Source organism: Acinonyx jubatus, chromosome C2 (assembly GCF_027475565.1).
Source record: "Acinonyx jubatus isolate Ajub_Pintada_27869175 chromosome C2, VMU_Ajub_asm_v1.0, whole genome shotgun sequence".
NCBI classification, from domain to species: domain Eukaryota; kingdom Metazoa; phylum Chordata; class Mammalia; order Carnivora; family Felidae; genus Acinonyx; species Acinonyx jubatus.
In genome coordinates this window covers 115,954,264-115,976,083 of record NC_069384.1, presented here as the reverse complement: position 1 = coordinate 115,976,083, position 21,820 = coordinate 115,954,264, and the positions used below count along the sequence as shown (strand labels likewise).

General features: G+C 35.2%; 1 protein-coding gene across 2 annotated transcripts in view; it reads right to left on the bottom strand.

Moving 5' to 3' along the window:
* The window catches only part of PLOD2 (procollagen-lysine,2-oxoglutarate 5-dioxygenase 2), a 99,105-nt gene that overhangs the window by 20,355 nt on the left and 56,930 nt on the right, over window positions 1-21,820 (bottom strand). For both annotated transcript variants that reach the window (XM_027061661.2, XM_027061660.2), the window contains exons 4-10: window positions 21,136-21,299; window positions 17,871-17,983; window positions 15,541-15,604; window positions 14,242-14,339; window positions 7,390-7,491; window positions 3,953-4,078; window positions 2,176-2,297 (exon numbers count right to left, since the gene is read on the bottom strand). In XM_027061661.2, the coding sequence (XP_026917462.1) occupies window positions 2,176-2,297; window positions 3,953-4,078; window positions 7,390-7,491; window positions 14,242-14,339; window positions 15,541-15,604; window positions 17,871-17,983; window positions 21,136-21,299 (789 nt within the window). The remainder of the gene's footprint in view (window positions 1-2,175; window positions 2,298-3,952; window positions 4,079-7,389; window positions 7,492-14,241; window positions 14,340-15,540; window positions 15,605-17,870; window positions 17,984-21,135; window positions 21,300-21,820) is intronic.

Genomic DNA, 21,820 nt, shown 5'->3' with positions numbered 1-21,820 from the left:
GCTAGTATCCAAAATCTATAAAGAGCTCACCAAACTCCACACTCAAAAAACAAATAATCCAGTGAAGAAATGGGCAGAAAACATGAATAGACACTTCTCTAAAGAAGACATCCAGACGGCCAACAGGCACATGAAAAGATGCTCAACGTCACTCCTCATCAGGGAAATACAAATCAAAACCACACTCAGATATCACCTCATGCCAGTCAGAGTGGCCAAAATGAACAAATCAGGAGACTACAGATGCTGGAGAGGATGTGGAGAAACGGGAACCCTCTTGCACTGTTGGTGGGAATGCAAATTGGTGCAGCCACTCTGGAAAACAGTGTGGAGGTTCCTCAAAAAAAAATAAAAATAGACCTACCCTATGACCCAGCAGTAGCACTGCTAGGGATTTACCCAAGGGATACAGGAGTACTGATGCATAGGGGCACTTGTACCCCAATGTTTACAGCAGCACTCTCAATAATAGCCAAATTATGGAAAGAGCCTAAATGTCCATCAACTGATGAATGGATAAAGAAATTGTGGTTTATATACACAATGGAGTGCTACGTGGCAATGAGAAAGAATGAAATATGGCTCTTTGTAGCAATGTGGATGGAACTGGAGAGTGTGATGCTAAGTGAAATAAACCATACAGAGAAAGACAGATACCATATGTTTTCACTCTCATGTGGCTCCTGAGAAACTTAACAGAAACCCATGGGGGAGGGGAAGGAAAAGAAAGAAAAAAAAAAGAGGTTAGAGTGGGAGAGAGAGCCAAAGCATAAGAGACTCTTAAAACTGAGAACAAACTGAGGGTTGATGGGGGGTGGGAGGGTGGGGAGAGTAGGTGATGGGCATTGAAGGGAGCATCTTTTGGGATGAGCACTGGGTATTGTATGGAAACTAATTTGACAATAAATTTAATAAAATAAAATAAAATTAAATTAAATTAAATAATTAAAATACAAAAATTTTTAAAAATTTAAAAATTTAAAAATAAATAAAAAAGGACATGGCCTGTTTCTGACCCTATCACAGTCAAGGATTGCTTTTCAGCTTTTTGAAATTCTGTCTTCCCATTGTTTCATTTGAAAACTTTCTGTTCTGTTTCATTTTTTTCTAGGTTTATTGAGATATAATGGACACTTATCCTTGTATAAGCATAAGGCAGACAATGTGTTGATTTGATACTTTTATATATTGCAAAATGATTTCGACCATAGCCTTAGCTATGACCTACATCCCGTCACACAGTAACCATTTCTCTTTTGTTGTGAGGTCATTTTAGATCTACTTTCTCAGCAGCATTCAACTATGTGATACAGAATTATGAGCTATAATCATCATGCTGTACATTAGCTCTTGGTAGTTTAATTTGATTAGTGCTGATGAATTACTACTTTGTGCCAGGCCCTGTGCTAGGCACTGAGACTTAAAGAAAAATGGGACACAGTTCCTGCCCATGAAGACTTCTAGCTCCTCCACTAGCTGGCTGGGCAGACTTGCTTAACATATTTAACCTCTCTGTTTCCTTGTCTAGAGACTGAAAATAAAAAGAACCAATTCATAGGTTATTGAAAGGAATAAATAAGATACTACATGCAAGGTATCTACCACAATGCCTCACACAGTATAAGCACTCATATATAGTAGTTACTATCATACGAATTAATTACTCATGTATAGTAGTTACTATCATCTGAATACTATCATCATCATCTAATATGATAGTTAATATTTTATTAAGGGCTCACTGCAATGCCATCTTCTTTAAAGTATCTTCACCAATTTTGCCTGTTGAAAGTAATTTCTCCTTTTCCTTTTCTTAGTACTTTGCATCCTCAATTACTACTTCTTCCATTCACTTTTGTTAAAGATAATTGCACCTGTATCGTTAATGTCCACTAAACTGTGGGCTCCTTGAGGGCAGAGACTATTTCTCATTTATTTCCATTCATTCATTATTCATCATTTATCCATTCATTTGACAAGCATACATTATAACCATCTGTTATATACCAAGCATTATGCTAGCCACTGGAAATATAGCAAAGAACAAGAAAGTCATAGTCTGGTCCTTGCTATCAAGTTTGGTAGTAGAGATAGAGAAACAGGTGATTATTGACCAGCCTATAAAAGGAGTAGGCATAGGGATTTATTAGGAAAACAGAAAACAAAAAAACATACATTCCCATGTTTCTGGCTTCGGCTTGACTTAGGTCTTCTTCTGGTCCTACTATTTTTATAGTACTGATTTCATGTTTAGCTTTATCAAAAAATACCTTGATGTCCTTTTCATGATAAACTTCCTGTAACATATTTTAAAAGTCAAAAATTAGTGCCAAAATGACAATAGGATGACTGAAGTGTTCATACATAGGGATGGCATCCCATTCAAAGTTGTCAATTCCACAATTCACATTATTTCCTCAATTACAGATGAAATGATAACCTATATTAAACAAATTCAATTTCAATATCACATGAAAAATCTAAAGTAGATACATAGCAATATTTTTTTCAATAGAAGATACTTCAAAATTCTTCTGACGTCCACTCCTAGACAGGTCCTCGAATCAATATTTAAATCCTGGCTGCTATATAAAATGCTCTAACTTGAAGGAAAATGGTTTGTGGCCTGAGAATCTTAGACATGTGCTTTAAAATATCCATAAAAATGCCTACTAAACGTAATAGATATTAATCTAAGTTATAAATACAATCATATTTTATAAAATAAATATTTTAATACTCTTTAAAGCCACAGAGAAAAATTAGTGGTCACATATGAAACTGTGTTTTTACAAAAAGAAGGTAAAGTTTAACAAAATTTTATCAATAAGAAAATATAATGGGAAAATTATCAACATATAAGTCATCAAATTAGTGTGATTCAACTATGCTAAAATTTAGATAAGATTATCTAACATAGATAATCCAACATTAGAGCATTTCAGAGCTTTTTATGTATCAAGTCTCACTAAGTATTTTTGAAAGCTTTCCACAGCTTGTTAAAACTACTTATAAAGCATAAAAGCTACACAGAGTTCATTTTATATATAAAAAAGGGGGGGGGGGGAGGCAAAATCCTCTGCCATTAAGAAGGTCCTACAAAAGGAAGAAGACCTAAATAAAAGACACAATACATAAAAACAAAACACTTTAATGTACATAAATACATTACAATGCATTTTACAGAGCAAATGCTCAACGATTCACCCTTCTAAACTTTTTTTAGCTATGAAACTTTTTCTATGAATTTAAAATATTCCCTGGAAAAGGCAAATGATAAACTGACATGAACGTTAGGAAGAAAGAACAATATTAAACCAAAAGCATTAGGACAAAAGGGAGAAAACAGTATACTTCACACCTATTGCATTTTTCTAGAATATGTTAAGTGTCAATTGTTTTAACAGGAAAGAGACAAATATATGGGAAAATTCTAAGAAAAGGGTCTTTAAGTTTAGATTACATGTGGGAGGGTTGGGGAGGTTCTGTATATTTTTGGAGGAAATGACAGTATCAAAATCCTTTGGGGGAGAGCATGCCATTGTGTGATTAATCAAAACAATACTATATCTGGAAGCGATTTCAAGTTCTGATGCTATGGTATTAGCTTAAGCTGCAAACAATTTAATGACCAGTTCCATAAAAGAAAATTCCATAAAACCCAAAGGCAAGGAATACAAGGACCTTTGACATTTCTTCACATATATATTAAGTTGAGCCATATGAAATGAGCTGATATTCAACCATTTTTTATCTACAAAACTGAGTTTCACGTGGCTCATTCCAATATTATGATAGTTTCCAGATTCTAAAATCTTTAGGTTCGACATAAGCAGGACAGTAATTACTCCAAAAATTCCCCACTAAATTTATATAAGTAAATAATAACACGTATTTCCAAAGAAGATAAAAAATAATTTTCACATAAAATATTCATTGGTCAAATACTTACTTTATTATGAATAAAGAGTTTAAGTGCTTCTTTTGGGTAATCCAGTGTCAACAATATGTCCAGAAATCGAGGTAGGAAAGGGGTTGGTTGTTCAATAAAAACACCTATTGTTACATTTGGATGGACCTTTGTTTTACGGCAAACATGAAAACAAATTATTATTATTTTGGATTTATTCTTAATTTTATTTATTCTTAATTCTTAATCTTAATCAATATTAATCTTAATTCTTAATCAATACAACATAAAATATACCGGCAATATCATTTCAATATAATCTGCTAAATCTGAATTGACTCATGGCAATTCGCTAACATGTAAAATACAATCTTATGGCCTCCATCAAAGTGATTTTACTCAATCACGTATTGGCATTATGACTTAGGTTTGAAGAGGAAACTCACTATCCTATTTACTACATGGATGTAATAAAGGATATTGCTTACTCTATTATTCAGTGCTTCCTTTATGATAGTCTTTAAAGAAATGTCCTTCAGTTCTGAATCTATTTTGACATCTTCATCTAAGAAGCCATAACGCTAATTGTGTTTCTCTTTTGGTTTCCATGGCTTGGAAGTCCCGCATTTAATTTGTAGCTCAAATAAAGCAACCATGGAGTTCTTGAGCCTTTATTTCTATCCTTGAATATTTCCTTTAATCTCATTTTATGGACAGTACTTTATTTTGCTTCATTATTATACACGAGAAAACTATAGTTTACCTTGTTCTACTTTTATAGATTTTCAAAAACCTGTTTGGGTATGTATTATAGGATAGTTTATCTTTCATTCATTGCATGAAAATTTTGAAATACTCTTTATATTTGTCAGTCCTTGTGATAAGCAACATTTAGGACAAAGAGTGAAAGTTCCTGTCTTGAAAAATTTACAAATGTTGGGGAAGACAGAAACATAACTAAATGACCATGTAATAGTGTTATTACCAAAACTATATGAAAGATTTCTTTATAATGCCTTTTTTAAACATGTCTTGAGACAGCTGGATGGCTTAGTCAGTTGGGCGTCCGACTTCTGCTCAGGTCATGATCTCACAGCTTGTGAGTTCAATCCCCACATCAGGCTCTCTGCTGAATGCTTGGAGCCTGGAGCTTGCTTTGGATTCTGTCTCCCTCTCTCTCTGCCCCTCCCCTGCTTGTGCTCTGTCTCTCTCTCTCTCTCTCAAAATATAAATAAACATTTGAAAAAATTAAGAAAATTAAAAATAAACATGTCTTAAAACCTGAATTTAAGGATTAAAGTTTTTTAGAAATATCACATGTTAAGTGCTGAATGAGGTACCTCATTTCCCATCTTTTCACACATGATGCCTCATATATTTCTGTTATCTGGATTATAAGTTAATATTTGTTTGCACTGAAGTATACCTTGTACACTGTTCTACTTCTTTATAAATTCATTCACTCACCCAAATATTTATTATTGAATAAAAAAATCCAAACAACTAAAGACAAAATATCTACCCTCTGGGAGTTCTCAATTTAATAGAGGAAATAAGTGAAAAGTAGATCACAACTGTCCCTTATCAAATGATATAATACATTTCATTTACATTTCATAATAACCTTAGAAGTTATTTATTATTCCAAATAACACATGAGGAAAATGGGATTTAGAGAAGTTGAACAACTCAGAACACATAATTAACAGGTAAAGACCTGGGTTTCAACATGCTACAATTTCATTATCCATCTAAGTTGGCTTTATATACTAATGATAATACAACAGTTAACACTGAAGGCTTAGCACTGCATATGTATATACAATTTATAAATATAAATATCATTTATATATGTATAAAGTTTCATTTAACCCTCCCTTTCTTTATATATAAAGAACCTTACCTATGGCCCACATCCAAGAATATGGTAGGCCTGAGAACTACCCATATAATTTTAATTTTTATATCCTTATTGCATAGTAACTAATATGTAAAACATATAAAAAATCTGTCTAGCAAAATATAATAGCTTTCCTTTCTAACATATTTTATCAGTCTGTCAGACAAAAGAGTTTAAGAAACAAGTGATTTACTCCTATATGCAAAAACTAATAGTGATAAGATAAAAAATTTTAAAGTAAATATTTTTCTATCTTTGTACCAGAAAGTTTATGTAAAAGGAGACAAACAGATAAAAAGCATTAACCCTCCCTCCAAAGGACAACACTACTTTCTGCAGAAAAGATCAGGTTGAATTTTTAAACATCATGATGCAGCTTCATTCAAAAATATTCTGGCATTCTTTCCGGATAGGAAACATTCAGTTTGTTATTTGAGAGACCGGCCAAAAAGTCTTATTTTCAAGGGAAGTAAGGCTCTATTCAGAAGCTCCTATATATGCACAAGTTACTCTTTGTCCTCCTTTCAGACAGTGATAAGCATAGAAAGTATTTAAATTCAGGAGCTTTGGTTCTATACAGTGAGAGTATTTTATATTTGCATGGATCCAGGAGTTGCCAGAACTACATTACTGGGAATTTTATTTTTGCTTATATTGGTTCTAGTTATCTGGCATGCTGCAGAGACTCCATAAACCTATGATGAATGAAGGAAAGAATCAGCCTTAATGACAAAATCATCCCTAGAATTCAACTGCTCATATATGTAATAACAGTTTTCTAAGTTACAAGAGCAATTTTTTGGAAGAAATACATTACTATAGAATAAATTGAAACTGCTCTGGTGGATGACAGAAGAAGAATGCATGCAAATGTTCTACAGATAAATATTATTTCTAATTGCTCCTTTACCCTCAAACTAGTTATAATTCTCTATGAAATATGCCTATAAGTAGCACTGTGTCTGGCACATAATGTGTATATGACATCTAGGCGAAATTGCAGTGGTCAAGAATACAGGGTCTAGGGCCAGGCTGCCTAAATTCAAATCCCACCTTCAACGCCTAAAAAAATTGTGTGCCCTTAAGCAAGTTACTTAATCTGTGTGTCCCTCAGTTTTTCATTTGTAAAACTGTGTCAACAGCTCTACCTACTTAAGAGATTTTGTGAAGTTTAGTTGGAGTATTTTATGCAAAATACTTAAAACAATTCTTAGTTATATAATCATATATTATTTTTTAACTCATCAAATTTAAAAATCAAGCACAGATAATATTAGTCAATACAAATGCTGAAGCATTTTTTTCCTCGATGCTTTGACTAAGTTGGCAGACTAAAAACAAGGGCAGCCAATCATAATAAGATTAATATTAAATATTAACAACCAAGCTCCTTTTACTGGGATCAATTACTAGCCAGTTTTACTCTCAAAAACAGTTCAGAAATACAAAACTCTAGCAATTTTCTGTGTCATCCTGTTTTAGCCTTGTAAATGCATTATCTACCATATATCAAAACTATAAGCTAATGTTCTTTCAACAAATCACTGCACTTCCTGACATTTCACACATTTCCACTCACATCTACTGTAGACAAGTCAATTGTATCCAAGTCACAAAGAGTGCAGCCATTATCCTGTGTCCATGCATTAGGTACATAGTTTCCAAAATAATTCAGGAGAATCTAGTAAATGAAGGAAAACTGTATTAAAGAAAGTAAGCCTCTCCCATCAATGTGCTTTCATTCTATAAACATCTAACTTCAAAACAGGTCTTCTGCATTAGGTATATTCTTTAATAGTTCTACTAATATGTAAGACCTAGAGGTTTATACTAAACTAAATTCGTTCCAGACAATGAGTCATAAAACCAGGGCAAACTTTGTCTAGAAATGCCAAAAACTGCATTATAAATCATAAAGGTCATTGTATTTCATTATGTAAGAAACAATACCAGATGAGACACAATTAAAGAAATATGTAAATAATGAAACACAGAGATTTAATTGAGCTAATGAGACTTACCAAAAACAACACTAATGAGAACAGTCACATGAATAGTAATTTAGTAATAAGACATATATGTTTAGGGGCGCCTGGGTGGCTCAGTCAGTTAAGCGTCCGACTTCAGCTCAGGTCACGATCTCACGTTCGTGAGTTCGAGCCCCGCGTCGGGCTCTGGGCTGATGGCTTGGAGCCTGGAGCCTGCTTCCGATTCTGTGTCTCCCTCTCTCTCTGCCCCTCCCCCGTTCATGCTCTGTCTCTCTCGGTCTCAAAAATAAATAAAATATTAAAAAAAAAAAAAGATAATATATGTTTAAAGGCCCAGGGCAGACACCTATGGTGAATGGGGCAGTGCCAGACGATCGCCACTCAAAACAAGTTTTATATATACTTTATCACCAAAAAGCACTAACCTCTTCCAGGAAACCATGCTACCTACCATAAACTAGGCTTCTGGGCAGTGGTTCGGGGGGCACTGACTTCAGGAAAAGAAAGTCTGCAGTTTAAAACAGATCTACAACAAGGCCCTAATTACTGCCACCCCACAATTATTAACAGGAAACTGAAGTACACTACTGCTTTTCTCCCCCCACCCCCCACCCCCGCCCTCTGCTACCCCTTTTAGGTCACTCAGGGCATCTCTTTTTTAACTTTTCTCCCTCTGCCCTTAGGCATCATTGGAGATCATTTCACCTGTAAAATCTAAGTCCCTTTGTGTGTTTTGGCTGAAGAAGAAAGTGAGGGAAGGTAGATGGAGGAGAGACATAAATACACTAAAATATGCTCTGAGCCCTCAAACAAATCTTGAGTATCCCCAGAATGTAAACATTTTCAGGAAACTTGTGCGGATTTACTTATAGGTAAGATGAACTCAAAAGGGAAATGTGTCAACACATTAAGTATGATGGCCAAAAATGTACAGAAGTGCCTACTGGATTTTCCTAGCTTCCTAAGTCCCTGAAAGATCTTATGGTGCAGAATAGATGAGGTAATTAGTACCATTTTACCAGATTCCTCTCAAATATATGGGATGCCATCTAAATATCTCTATTGTACTAAAACAAATGTTGTTGAAATGATACAGTATTAATTGCAATGGGAAAATCTTTGTACTATGCAGATATTGTAGATATAGTTATATTCAATTTGTAGATTACAATCATAAGACATCGAAAGTAATTCATTCACATCTCTTTTGAACTACATGATAATTCAGGAAACAAATTACAAGGCAGGAAACATGTACTTATGAAATTCATTAATGACATTTCAAGAGTCAATGTGGTCATTTTAAGGTGCCTCTAGCGCAAAAAAAAAAATTACTGTTGTCAAATTACAAATGCAAACATTAAACATTCATATTCCATACAATAATATGGTTTTGAAGGAAGAAAACAGATTCATGTGAAAATGGATCCTGTCCTAAATATTATTTCTAAAAGAAATTTTAAGAAATTTAAGGCTAGAGGAAAATATAACTTTTTTAAAATGTCCTGGAAAAGAGTTTTTCTTTAAAGGGAGAAAAAAAATCCCCCATAGTTGGCCATATCTAAAAGCCCCATCTCTGTGTAAAGACTGGCATTTTCCTGATCTCAGAAATCTCATAAAAATTAAATATTTATTTCATGAATTATTGATCAGTCTATTAGAACCCTTATGTGAATATGAAAATGATCAATATCTTTTCAAAGGTTAGAGCATAAAAGGTATTACTTTTAGTTTTCAGGATTAAAACTTTATTTTGTAACCTTTCCACATTCTACTCCTTACCTCAATTTAATTTTCATAGATAATTAAGATATTTTTAAAACGTTACTTTTGACTGGAAACCTTTCTCTTTTGGATCGCTCACCACACAGGCAGAAGTTATCCATCACCAGCCCCCACCTTCCATTTACATCTGTTTTCTTCATTAAAATCTGCAGACATTTATGCTGGCAGCTTTGGAAAGTGCAGAAAACTGTTTATGTAGTTAGGCTGTTCCAGGCAGTCCCCAGCTACTAGGTGGTAGTACTTTCCTGATCCTTCTTTCACAATATCAAAATGTTTCCAGAGATGATGTCATTTCATTGGCAGAGAAACTTTTCCAACCAAATCTTTTCTTTCTTTCTTTCATTTTCCCAAATCATCCAATTATTCAAGGTCATAGTGACCCAAGCATTTAATTGGTGTTTTTATGTACAGAATTAACATCCCTATTTTTATTGTAAATCAAATTAGTTTCAGAAATGTTTGTTTTCACGTGCAAATTAGGTGATCTGATCTTCTGTTCAATTTTAGCTTGTATAAAACTACCACCAATGTCATGATTACCTTAACAGGTATATTATCTGATATGTAAAAGAAAAGGTTAGGTGTTAAAGTAAGCATCTTTTAATGTGTTACGAACAATAAATGAGCTTCTAGAATAAAAAGTAAAGCTTCAAGCCAGAAATCATAGTTTCTGTCTAAAAATTTATTAATATTAGATTGTGTGTATCTAGCCAAGTGAGAAAATAAGTATGTAGAATACAGAAATATATTATAAATAAAATGTTACTTAAGAAACACAAAATTATTTACATATCATTATGAAAATAAATGAAAAGTATAAATGCTCACAGATATAGACTAAAAAGACAAAAAAACCTGAAAGCAATCATGAATAAAACAGTATCGAGGGCTAGTGAGATTATAATTGATTTTTTAAGCCACTTATAATTTTTTTTTAGTGTTTATTTATTTTTGAGAGAGAGAGAGAGAAGAGTCCAAGCTGGGGAGGGGCAAAGAGAGAGGGAGACACAGAATCTGAAGCAGGCTCCAGGCTCTGAGCTGTCAGCACAGAGCTCAACATGGGGCTCGAACTCACGAACCATGAGATCACGACCTGAGCTGAAGTCAGATGCTTAACCGACTGAGCCACCCAGGCGCCCCTAAACTACTTATAATTTAAAAATTACTCTTACTAACAGCATGAGGTTTAGAGAAATTAACTTTAATAACTTTGGTCTGTAAACACATTAAAAATAATTTATCATTTCCAGATTATGCATATATTTTTAAATGAAAAAAATGGCTTAAATATTATCAGCTAGGTCATTGTTATGGTTCAAAGCCACTGGCATTATAATCACCCCTTAACTAAATAAAATAGTAAGTAAAATAAACTCAAAAAATTCATAGAAAATATCCTTTTGCCTTTAATGATGGTTTAAAAAAAAAGTTTCTATCTAGAGAATAATCTGCTTTCTTTCCCATTAGCCTGGACACAGGGGAAAATGTAATACATTCATGTGCCTTTAACTTTAACATAATATTATTAAATTAGATATTAGCGCTAAGTAAATGCTTATTTACATAATCTTTCCTCAAATGTTTATGTTATTACAAGTTTAATTTTTATAATAAAAAACTTGCTTCATTCTTTGTTGTCAAATAGAATCACAGGAAGGTAGACCAGATAGGATCATGTCAGAGAAAATATAATAGGATCATCACAATGCTTGAAATTCCAGAAACTGTGACAGCCCAAACTGAGAATGTTTCTTAGAAGACCTAAAACAGGTCTTTCTAAACGGACTAAGGATTAGGGCTCCTTTTCTCATGAGAGGTCCTAAATTAGTCACTCTGTAAAACTTTAGGCAGTATCATCCCGAGAATTCAGGAGAAACTGGTGATGATGTCACAACCACTGAACATCAGGGCTTGCCCACAAAAGCTTAAGGCTCAGGGCCATGTCCCCTCTTTGAAGACATTTACATTTGATTTAGAAAATTACCAAGAAGAAACAGCACCCTGGTTATAGGAGGTTATAGGAGATGTCTGGTTGAACAAGCCCTTGTCTAAATGGCACCAAGGATATCAGACAGAGGGCTAAAATAGACACTGTGTGCATGCACACGTACAAACACGTACGCACACACACATGTATTGCAAAGGACGCTTCATAGACAAAAGATGTCCATTTATCTGCTTAAGAAAAAGTTACAGGGATCCACGTCAGTTTTATGACTTTTTTTGCCCTGCCAAAAAATAATCTGCCTTACCACTCCCAAGAATAATGCTAGGTCATTAGATTGTTTATAAATTCCGACATTTACTGAAAGGTTAATATATGCTAGATACGTGCTGGAGCCTGCGGAAACAAAAAGTAAACAGGATAGGTATGGTTTCTATAATTCCTAGGCTAAAGGCCCAGTAAGTAAGAGAGACAAAAAAAAAAAAAAAAAAAGTAAATCCATACCTGTCTAGTGTGTGGTATTAGGTATTGTGATGGACAAAGTTCCAAATACTATAGAAAGCACGCAGGAGATCTGAGAAGTAAAGACTAAGCTGATGTCTACAAGATGAAGAGGATTTAGTAGGTGGGTAGAGCAAGCGGGATTAGGGGCAAAGGATTCCAGGGTTCAAAGTTCAAAGGAATTCAGTACGTAGGAGTGGGGGGAGAGAAAGAGGGAGAGAATGAGTATGAGGAATGTTCGTGTAGATCTCTGTAGTGTCAGGAGCGGGGAAGTAGATGGAAGAATGGACTGGTGATCACTAAACCAGGAGTGAAATTTTAAAAGGAGTTTTACAAGGCAAGGTGAGAATTTGGCTCTTTACACCTAAGTCTACAGAGGGCATTATACAGGTGACTGATGTGACTGACTTTCTGCTTCAGCACAATGCCCTAGGTTCCAGGCTTCTGGTGGGTGGTTGGCTAGGGGTGGCAGGGTGCAGGTGGCCTGAACTAAGGAAGCTGTCATTGGCACTGAGAAAATTAGACAAACCACCACGTACAGGAATCAGAAAAAAACAGCTCTTGGGTTGGGAGTGGGAAGCACCTAGAGCCAAAACAAGACCCACGTTCCCATGAACCAGCTGGACAAAAGAGGAGGCAGAGCTGAAGGTCTTGAGTTCAGGTCTTCATATGATACACAAAGCTACCAACTGGGTATTCAGACCTGGAGCTTGAGAAAGATACAGGAGCTAGAGCAAGGATTTGAAAATCATCAGCATCACAAGAGGATTGGCTGACATAGGAAGGAAGCAAATTAACCAAGAATTTGTGTAGAAAAGAAAGGTGTCTCTGAGAGATACCTATGGAACACTTAATTAAAACAAGAAAGGAAAAAGATGGCTCCCACCACCCTTGAGCTACCCCACCCATACGATGTCTTAGTTTGTTTTTTTTTTTAATGTGTATTTAAAAAAAAGAAAAAGAGAGAGATTCAAGAGGCCAGAAAATCAGTAGACAAACCAGCAGAGAATGGTGCAAAGGGAAAGAGTGTTTATTTCAAGTAGGACCAAACGGGATCAACATGGTCAAATGTTATCTCTGAGTCAAGTAAAATGAGGGCTAAAGAGGATGTCACAACAGACCTTGGCAGGAGCATTTCTTGGTGTGGTGGGAAGAGGAACAGAGGTGGCAGTAAGTTGTCTCTACTTTAAAGTGTGTGGCTGTGAAGGGGAGGAAAAAGGCAGGCAGGCTCGAAGGCAAAAGGATTGAGGAGGATGGTTTAGTTTGTGCTGCCTTGGCTTTGTTTTAAGATGGGAAAGACTTGAGGGTCTTTACATTGCTAACTAGTAGGAGAGGATAGATCTGGGAAAGTGATACAAGACAGAGAAAGGAGTGCCCCCAGCCAGACTGCAGGAGGGCTGGAATGGGACAATATGCAAGTTGTAAAGATTAACTAGAGGGGAAGAGGAATCTTCTTCTTCCATTTTGAGGGTGAACAAGCTGCCAGTGTAAGCTTTCCCTTGCCCTGCTTCCCATGCATATAGCTTTTACTGGAATTCACACTACTCAATCCTCTGAAACAGCAGAGGACATCTCCCCATCCCCTCTTCCCACAGTGCACATCTGTTCATCTCTTTTCTAGGTACTTACAAACTAGGCATCTCGGTTTCTCGGAACACTGTTTCAAGCACACATCTGTATCTCAAACTTATCTAAACATTTTGCAGTCAATAACCTTCTCAGCAAGCTCAATGATGTCTATCTGAAAAGCATCTAAAATTTCATTAGTCGCAATATGTCTTTCTCAACTATAACCCATCAACCTCGGTATTAAAATAAGTGCAAGAAGAAGCTTCCAGCCACACAGTGACACCTCAATCTTTAACAGAGTTGTTAACTCAGAAAATGGTGCGTTAAGGACCTCAGCATCTCCTATTCAGATAGGATATCCTGTATGAGGAAAATATGGCTCATTCTCAAGTTCGCTGTTATTCTTAAACAGTAATGTGTCACTTTGCTCAAGAAAAATCATCATTTGATTAATCTGAAGGAAACCACATAATACACAGTGTAAAGATGGAGCCAGTAGATTGCTAGCACTAAAAATAGAGACTCTTAAAGATACTAAAAAAGAGAAGTAGAAGGAGGAGAAGGTAAAGGAGGGGGGAGAAGAAGATGACACCCTACATACTGCTCTGTAGTAAGGAAACAGGGAAAAGTCACTGTGACTCACCTTGGTGGGTCCATTTCCATTAAGTGCCACTGGTAATGTTTCATAAAATACATTCTTAGCTCTGGCTTTGCCATTTTCAAATTTTAAAACAACTTCATCTGGGTTAAAAAGGAAAAAAAAACCAGATTTTAGTCATTTAAAATGTGTGTGTATTCATATGCACATATACATGTCTACATCTATCTACACCTTCTTGTTATAAAATTTCTCACGAATGCTATTCCATGTGCTACAACACTTTTAGAAATTTTGCCTACTTTAGGTCCGCAGAGCACCTCAATCATTCCAACCCGGCACCCGCAAACTGAGGCGCTAAGACACTGACCGGGGTGTCTGGCCGGAGAAAAGCATCTTTGCCATCCTGCCTCCAAGGGCTCTTGATAGTAATGTGATCCCAGATGAGCTAAATTATTATCTCAATTTATTCAACTGTAAAAATGGGATATTTGCCTGCCTTTCAAAGTTATTATGAAGATGATAACAATACAAATATGGCAAATAGAACACTGCCAGACATAAGCAAGGTTTCTGCAGTTGGCCATCATTGATAGTATTTCCAGTTCTTGAAAATCAGGCCTAATGCAAATACCAGGAATACACAAGTCAGATGGGAGCAGGAACAGCTGTTTTTTGTTGCTGTTTCCAGTTCCTTTCCTCACATTTCCTAAGCACTTCAAACTAAATGCTTTCCATTCTGAGAAACTTTTTAGTGCATGACCTGCCTTGAAGAGTTGTACTGAATTACAATGTATTTTTAATCTTTAAAGTATTAATGCATTAGTGAATTAGTGTATTTTTATTTTCAGTATATTGGTTAATTTAATGGATTAATGTATTTTTTCCAAGAAATATGTCTATCTAGGCAAACACACACAGGCATACCCACACACACACACACCACAGTATGTGTGCCTGGTTACCAATTACCATTTAAGCTAGGTAAAGTACTCCAATACTTTAATATTCCTCCTTAATTCACAACACAGAGAACTTACACGGAAAACTGTGTAATAATAAGGTATCATTAAATTAAAAATATATCTCCAGATGGTGAGACACTAAATTCTAAACTACCTAAAGCTAGAAGCTTATCTTTGTTACACTAGTCTTAAGAAATGATTTTCAGTAAATGTATTTCACGATGTCAAACTAAGCTCAAGTCCATTGGTTTTTAAAAGGTGTAATATCTACACAGTAAACCTTAACCGCAGCCCCAAAATGGATATAATACAGGACAGACAGTTGAAAACACAGGTGTTCGTTTGTATTCATGAACAATTCTGTATTTAGGAAGCATACCTACAGCTCCATTTAAAGTCTGGAAAATTTTGCATTTGTGATCCAATGTGATGTTAATAGCCTCCTAAAAATGAGAATAAAGATACTATTGAAAATGAGAACAAAAATAGCAAACAACACTATCGTGGCAATATAGTTTATTCTTTGGGGGAATTTAAGATCCTATTTGTAAATTATTCCAGCAATATTCTTCAGAAAGACAGAAAGACTATAGAGAGTTGACTGAATTAAAGGATAAAGGGTATGTTAAAGCATTCATGCTATTCTCCTAGTATTTCCACTTCACTGCATTATGACTAATTCTGACAAGTGGATTTTTAGCAGAAGTAAAATGAATCACTTCTAACCTGGAGCACGGAACTTCCAGTTTGAGACCCCAAGTGGCACACAAACTAGTAAGATCTATGATGGCTGTTCCATCAGCCGGGGTCCCCAAGCGACTGCAATAAGCAGAAACCCTCTGCTGACCTATCACTGACATGTAGCAGGAGACATAGACCTCTGTTGGGTTAAGCTCTTGAGGTTGGGTAATTATTGTGGCATACTCCCCTACCTGTCAGCTACAATAGGCACGTAATCAATCAACATGATTACAAAGATTAATCCCCTTTACCAACTTTATGATTCTCAATGTACCAGTTTTTCAGCTACATTTCTCTGTCATAATAATATTCCTAAAATTATCTTTGTGTATTCCTATAGATTGAATGTTTGTGTCTCATCAAAATTCATATGAAGCCCTAACCCACAATGTGATGGTATTTGGAGACAGGGCCTTTGGTAAATAATTAGGGTTAAACTGAGGTCATGAGAGCAGGGACCTCACAATAGAATTAGTGCCCATGTAAGAAGAGACACCAGCGTGTTTGTGCATGCTCTCTGTGTATGTGTGTGTTCCTCTGTGTCTCTCTCTCTTTGCTACGTGAGGACACACCAGGAGGTGGCTGCTGTCTACAACCCGGAAAGAGAGGCTTTGCTAGAAACCGACCATGCTGTTGCCCTGATCTAGGGTACAGGGTATGTCAAAGCATTCATGCTTTTCTCCTAATATTTCCACTTCCCCACCATATGACTAATTCTGAGTTCCTCCAGAACTCTGAGAAAATACATTTCTGTTGTTTAAGCCACCCAGTCTAGAGTATTTTGTTATGACAAACCAAGCAAACAAGGACATGTGCTAACCAGATAAAATCTTACGCTAAGAGAGAAACTTAAACAGGATTTACACAACTAAAAACATTACAGACTCAGTAGTGAGATTTCAGGGAAAGCATCCTGAAGCACAGACAGCTAAGACTCAAAGTACTTTCACAGTTGAATTACACAAAGGCAGACAGACATCATGCTGCACAGGCTAGCACTCATGCCAAGAGCAGGCTTCTCCTCCCGGATGAAAGAAGAAGTCCTCAGGCTTGCTATGTCAGACACATAAGAGGGAAAGCAAAAAAGGGAGACGAATAAAAATAAACATTTTAAGCATAAAGTTTCCTAAGTATTAAGTGTCTAATGAAAACATTTAGATAACTGAAATGTTTATCTAAGAAACAGAAACAGCTACAGTTGCAAACTTGCTGTAAAATATACTTTAAAAAAACTTGTTTCTGGGGTGCCTGGGTGGCTCAGTCGGCTAGGCGTCCAACTTCAGCTCAGGTCATGATCTCACAGTCTGTGAGTTCAAGCCCCACATTGGGCTCCATGCTGACAGCTCAGGACCTGAAGCCTGCTTCGGATTCTGTGTCTCCCTGTCTGCCCCTCCTCTGCTCGTGCTCTGTCTCTCTCTCTCAAAAACAAACATTTAAAAATTTTAAAAAAAACTTGTTTCCAGTAACAGCACCCACAAATTATATAAACTCAGTACATTTTATAACGATTATGTTACCTACGGTGAATTTATGAAACATTAACTTACATTATGTAAATATACTAACAATTTTCTAAAATTAGAGAACTTTGGTTTTACTTTTCTCCAAAGTTTCATTTAAATCAATCTCAGGAATATTCTCTTTAGGGTCCATACCAGACAGCTATTGTTCCCTGCATTCCTCCTCCTTAATAATAGAAATCCGATTTTTTAATAGGACACTTACACTTGAAACAAAGGACAACATTTTCTTTGCGTATTATGCGTAGCCACATAAATATGTTCTGGTCAAAGAAAAGTAACAGAAAGTTTTTTCTAGAAAGATTATTTAAAAAGAGGTAATGTAACTCAGATGGCCCCTTATTTACCATTCTATCTGTTAACTGCCTAGAACATGGATACAATGGCTAGAGCTCCAGTAGACATCTTAAATAAGGAGGTTATATTAAAAACGCAAGCTATTACATACCCTCTTCAGTGGATCAATGTAAATTTTAGTGTAAAAGAGCTGATCATCATCATTATCCTGGAGATTCCACTGCTGGACTATACGGTTGATATACGGAGCATAGCCAATAAATCCTGCAATATAACAGAGAGAGATTAGAGAATTTAGTAATCAAAGACCAAAACTGGTTTCTATTAATTCCATTCATCAGTTGCACAGAGGTGTAAATCCATCAGGCCTAATACTTAGGATAGAATTTTACAGATTACCATGGAAGAAATGAGTTATTGAGCATCCTTTGTTTTATATATAAACTGCGAGAGTGAGTTTTTACCAACTGCAAATCAAAGACTTTTTTTGAATAAACACATTCCCAAAATTAATCGACACAAGAGAGGGAATAATGTTTTCCAAGGCTCCTAAGGGAAAAAGTTACTAGGAAAAGAACAGAAGAAGACAGAATTTTCTTCCTGACCTTCTAAAATGATCTTTCTTGGATCCTTTGGAGAGGATTCACTGTTTCTGGAAAAAAAAAATCTCTACTATGGTGATTTAATGTCAGTGCAGGATGCTAACAAAATCAAAGGAATGTTGGAAATGTCACTGACTGCAAACATGTCAAAGAAATTTTATATCTAGGACATTTTGGGAATTTTTCCTTTACTTGAACTGGTCATAATTGTACCTGCTAAACCATTTTCTGGCTAGATTTTTTATGCCACAGTCTGGAGAAAGGAAGTCTAAAATTGGATTGTTCCCCTTGGCCTTCGAGCATAAGCATTAAATTTGCCAATAACAGTTGTCTATAAAAGACACAGGCAACAGTATCATTTTTCCCCTGTTTGAATCTTCCTCTGAATTTCAGAAACGTAGCCAAGCTGTTATGTTTCATTGACCTGCAATACTTTTAAAAAGGGACCAAAGTTACTCTTATGAATTGAAAGAAAACCTAATTTTTTACCCTCAAAATTAAAATTTCCTCATAGGAATAAAAGAATGAAAAGAAATAGGTCCAGAAAAATTACTGTTATCTAGAGAAATCAAGAGAAAATGAAAACATGCTTAAACCAATCACTGGTTGCTCCTCATTTGTTATTTTTATCAAATTAAAAAAATCTTAAAACACTGAAATATAGTCAATTTTTTAATTCCTATTACCAATATACTATAATGAAAAATATGTCCAAGTAATGGCATATGACATTTTCCAATAGTTTATATTACTCTTTTTCAAAATTTATGTTTCCTTATCCTTTTTATAAATCCCATTCAAAAATGATGAGAAATTTCATCTATTTTCATAGTATGTCATATATATTTTATATGATTTATATTTTCCTATTAAATTTCCATATTATTTCAAACCAATAAAGTTTATAATATTCTGAAATCTTCCTGATAAGGAAACATGGTTTCTTTCCATAATTTTTTAAAACTAAATGATATAATCATAAACGAAACTCATGTCCCTTAAATAACTCTCAATAGTCCATTCATGAAATTATATAATCTTTTATTGAATATATTTAGATTTTCTAGCATCTCTTTAATAATTATGACTACAGAAAGCATAGGAATCATGTTTTGATCTCTTTCCCACTTAAAAACACCTTTTCCTTAATTAAACTTTCTCACAAAGGCACTCACTTGCTGGGTTTTTGCTGTTTCCACAGCACTGTGCATCTGTCTGAAATTTAGATTCTTAAACACATATACTCCATCTAGATGAATTTCGCCATCTCAGTGGATCATTACATAATTTGTATATAAATTACATCTAGATGTTTGACTATATATATGTTTAGAAAAATTAATAAATATAAAATAAAACTTCTCCGAGAGTCCCTCAGCTAAGTGGTTTTTAGACTATATAGGACTTCAGATAAGTTAAAAGCCAGCCATGTGCAACTGACAGGCTGACAGTTTGGGGGTGCAAGTGGCACCAATCCATAATTGAGGGTTAAGACAAAGAAGTAAAAATTGGGAAACAATCTTAGGGAGAGGCTTTGTCAGTGCATAAACTATAAATCTAAGAAGGAAAGACTACTAAGGTAATGAGGTCAAGTGACTAACATGAGAAAACCTAGGTTGTAACTTGATTATGGAAGTAAAATCCAAAGGTGGTAGATAGATTAGGAGAAAAATAAAATGGTCAAGAAATCCCCGTAACTATGAACTGCAGTTGGACTGAGATGGAGAGAAAAAGTGAGCTGAAACTAGGCAGTGCAAACTGGAATTTAAGGTGTCAGAAGTGCAATATTTATATGGGCTGACAAAATTCCAAGGCATAACTATGGGAATATATTGCATAAAATACATTGCAGGTAAATAGAGCTGGAATTGAGGCATCCCAGAGAAAGTAAATTACTTGCTAAAGGTTTCATTGCCATAAATGCCTTGATCAGAGCCTAGAATCCAAAAATGCTGCTGCTGCTACATCAAGTAGGACTTAACCTGAACTACACTAAATAGTATCAGTTATGTACATGTGAATCATCCAAAAAAAAATTTGTTTTCCCAATGTGGCTTGGAACTTTCACCGAACTTATTTCTCTAACATGTCTCCCATCCTATTTGGTTACGTCTTCCGGTCATATGTTTATATTAATCTCAGTCTAAGGAAAACATTTTGGAGTCATTATAATGTCCAAAGTCAAGTTTATTAATTTTTTTTTGAAAGGAAAGGGGAAATGTGATAATTTGTTCCTTTAATCCATGGTGGAGTAGCTAATGCAGCACTTTACACCCACTCAGTGTTGAACCTTTTTGACTAGTGATTTCAAGACAAAATCATTCATTTACTCTGATATATTTAAAACATAGATAGATTTAAGTAATGCCTATATTTTATAGCTACATGATTATAGCTTACACTTTTTCCTAAGTAAGGGAACTTACTTAGAACTTATTAGATAAACCCATTATCTAATAGCCAGAAAATTGTCAATGAAACTATAATCAGACCAGAATCCATGCTGTTTTTCCTTGAACAACTGAATGTCTCTAGAAGTCACTTAAATTTGGGGAACATAGGTTTTCCCACTTATATTCTGGAAATAATAACATTTACACGGCTTAGTTCTGTTAGGAGCATCATATGATATAATACATGGAAAATATTTTGTTAACTAAAGCACACCATGGATTCTAAGCTGATAAAATTTTTCATAGTAATAAGAAGATAATGGTTCATGTCTATAGTTACCTATACAAAAAAAGGTTGTTTCATCAATATTTATAATTTTCTATGACTAGCAGTTAACTTCTCTGCCAGTATCTTACCTACCTCCCGAATTCAGGTAGCGTTTCCCAAAGTGCACAATGGGATACTTGTCTGCTAGTCTTTTGTCTGGCCACAGAATTCCATCGGCTGCAAAGACCACTTTATGGTTTGACTTTTGGAACTTTTTTAGAACTTCTTCTGGACCACCAGCAAATATGACATCAAAGCTGTTTAATGGGGGGGGGGGGGGAGGAAGTTTTAAAATACACTTGTCAGAATTTAGGCATGTAAACCAAGAAATAGTCACTAATAAAAATCAGAATTTAGAATCCAACATAAGATTAATACCAACTATTTACAGAATATTCCAATTTTCCTTCAATTTAAATTATATGGGTTATACTAAATTATTAATGTTTACATCACATCGGCAGATAAGTCCAAATAAAGACAATGTTTTTTAGCACCAGTCTTGATACATTTTTTCAATAATCACGTATTCCCAAAATCAAAATGCTCAATCAGTATTGAAAGGTTAAAAAAATCAATAACTTGGGGTGCCTGGATGGCTCATTTGGTTAAGCATCCAACTCTTGATTTCGGCTCAGGTCATGATCTCATCATGGTTCATGAATTCAAGCCCTGGGTCAGGCTCTGTGAGTCAGCACAGAGCCTGCTTGGGATTCTATGTCTCCCTCTCTCTCTGCCCCTTCCCTGCTTGATCTCTCTCTCAAAATAAAAAAATAAA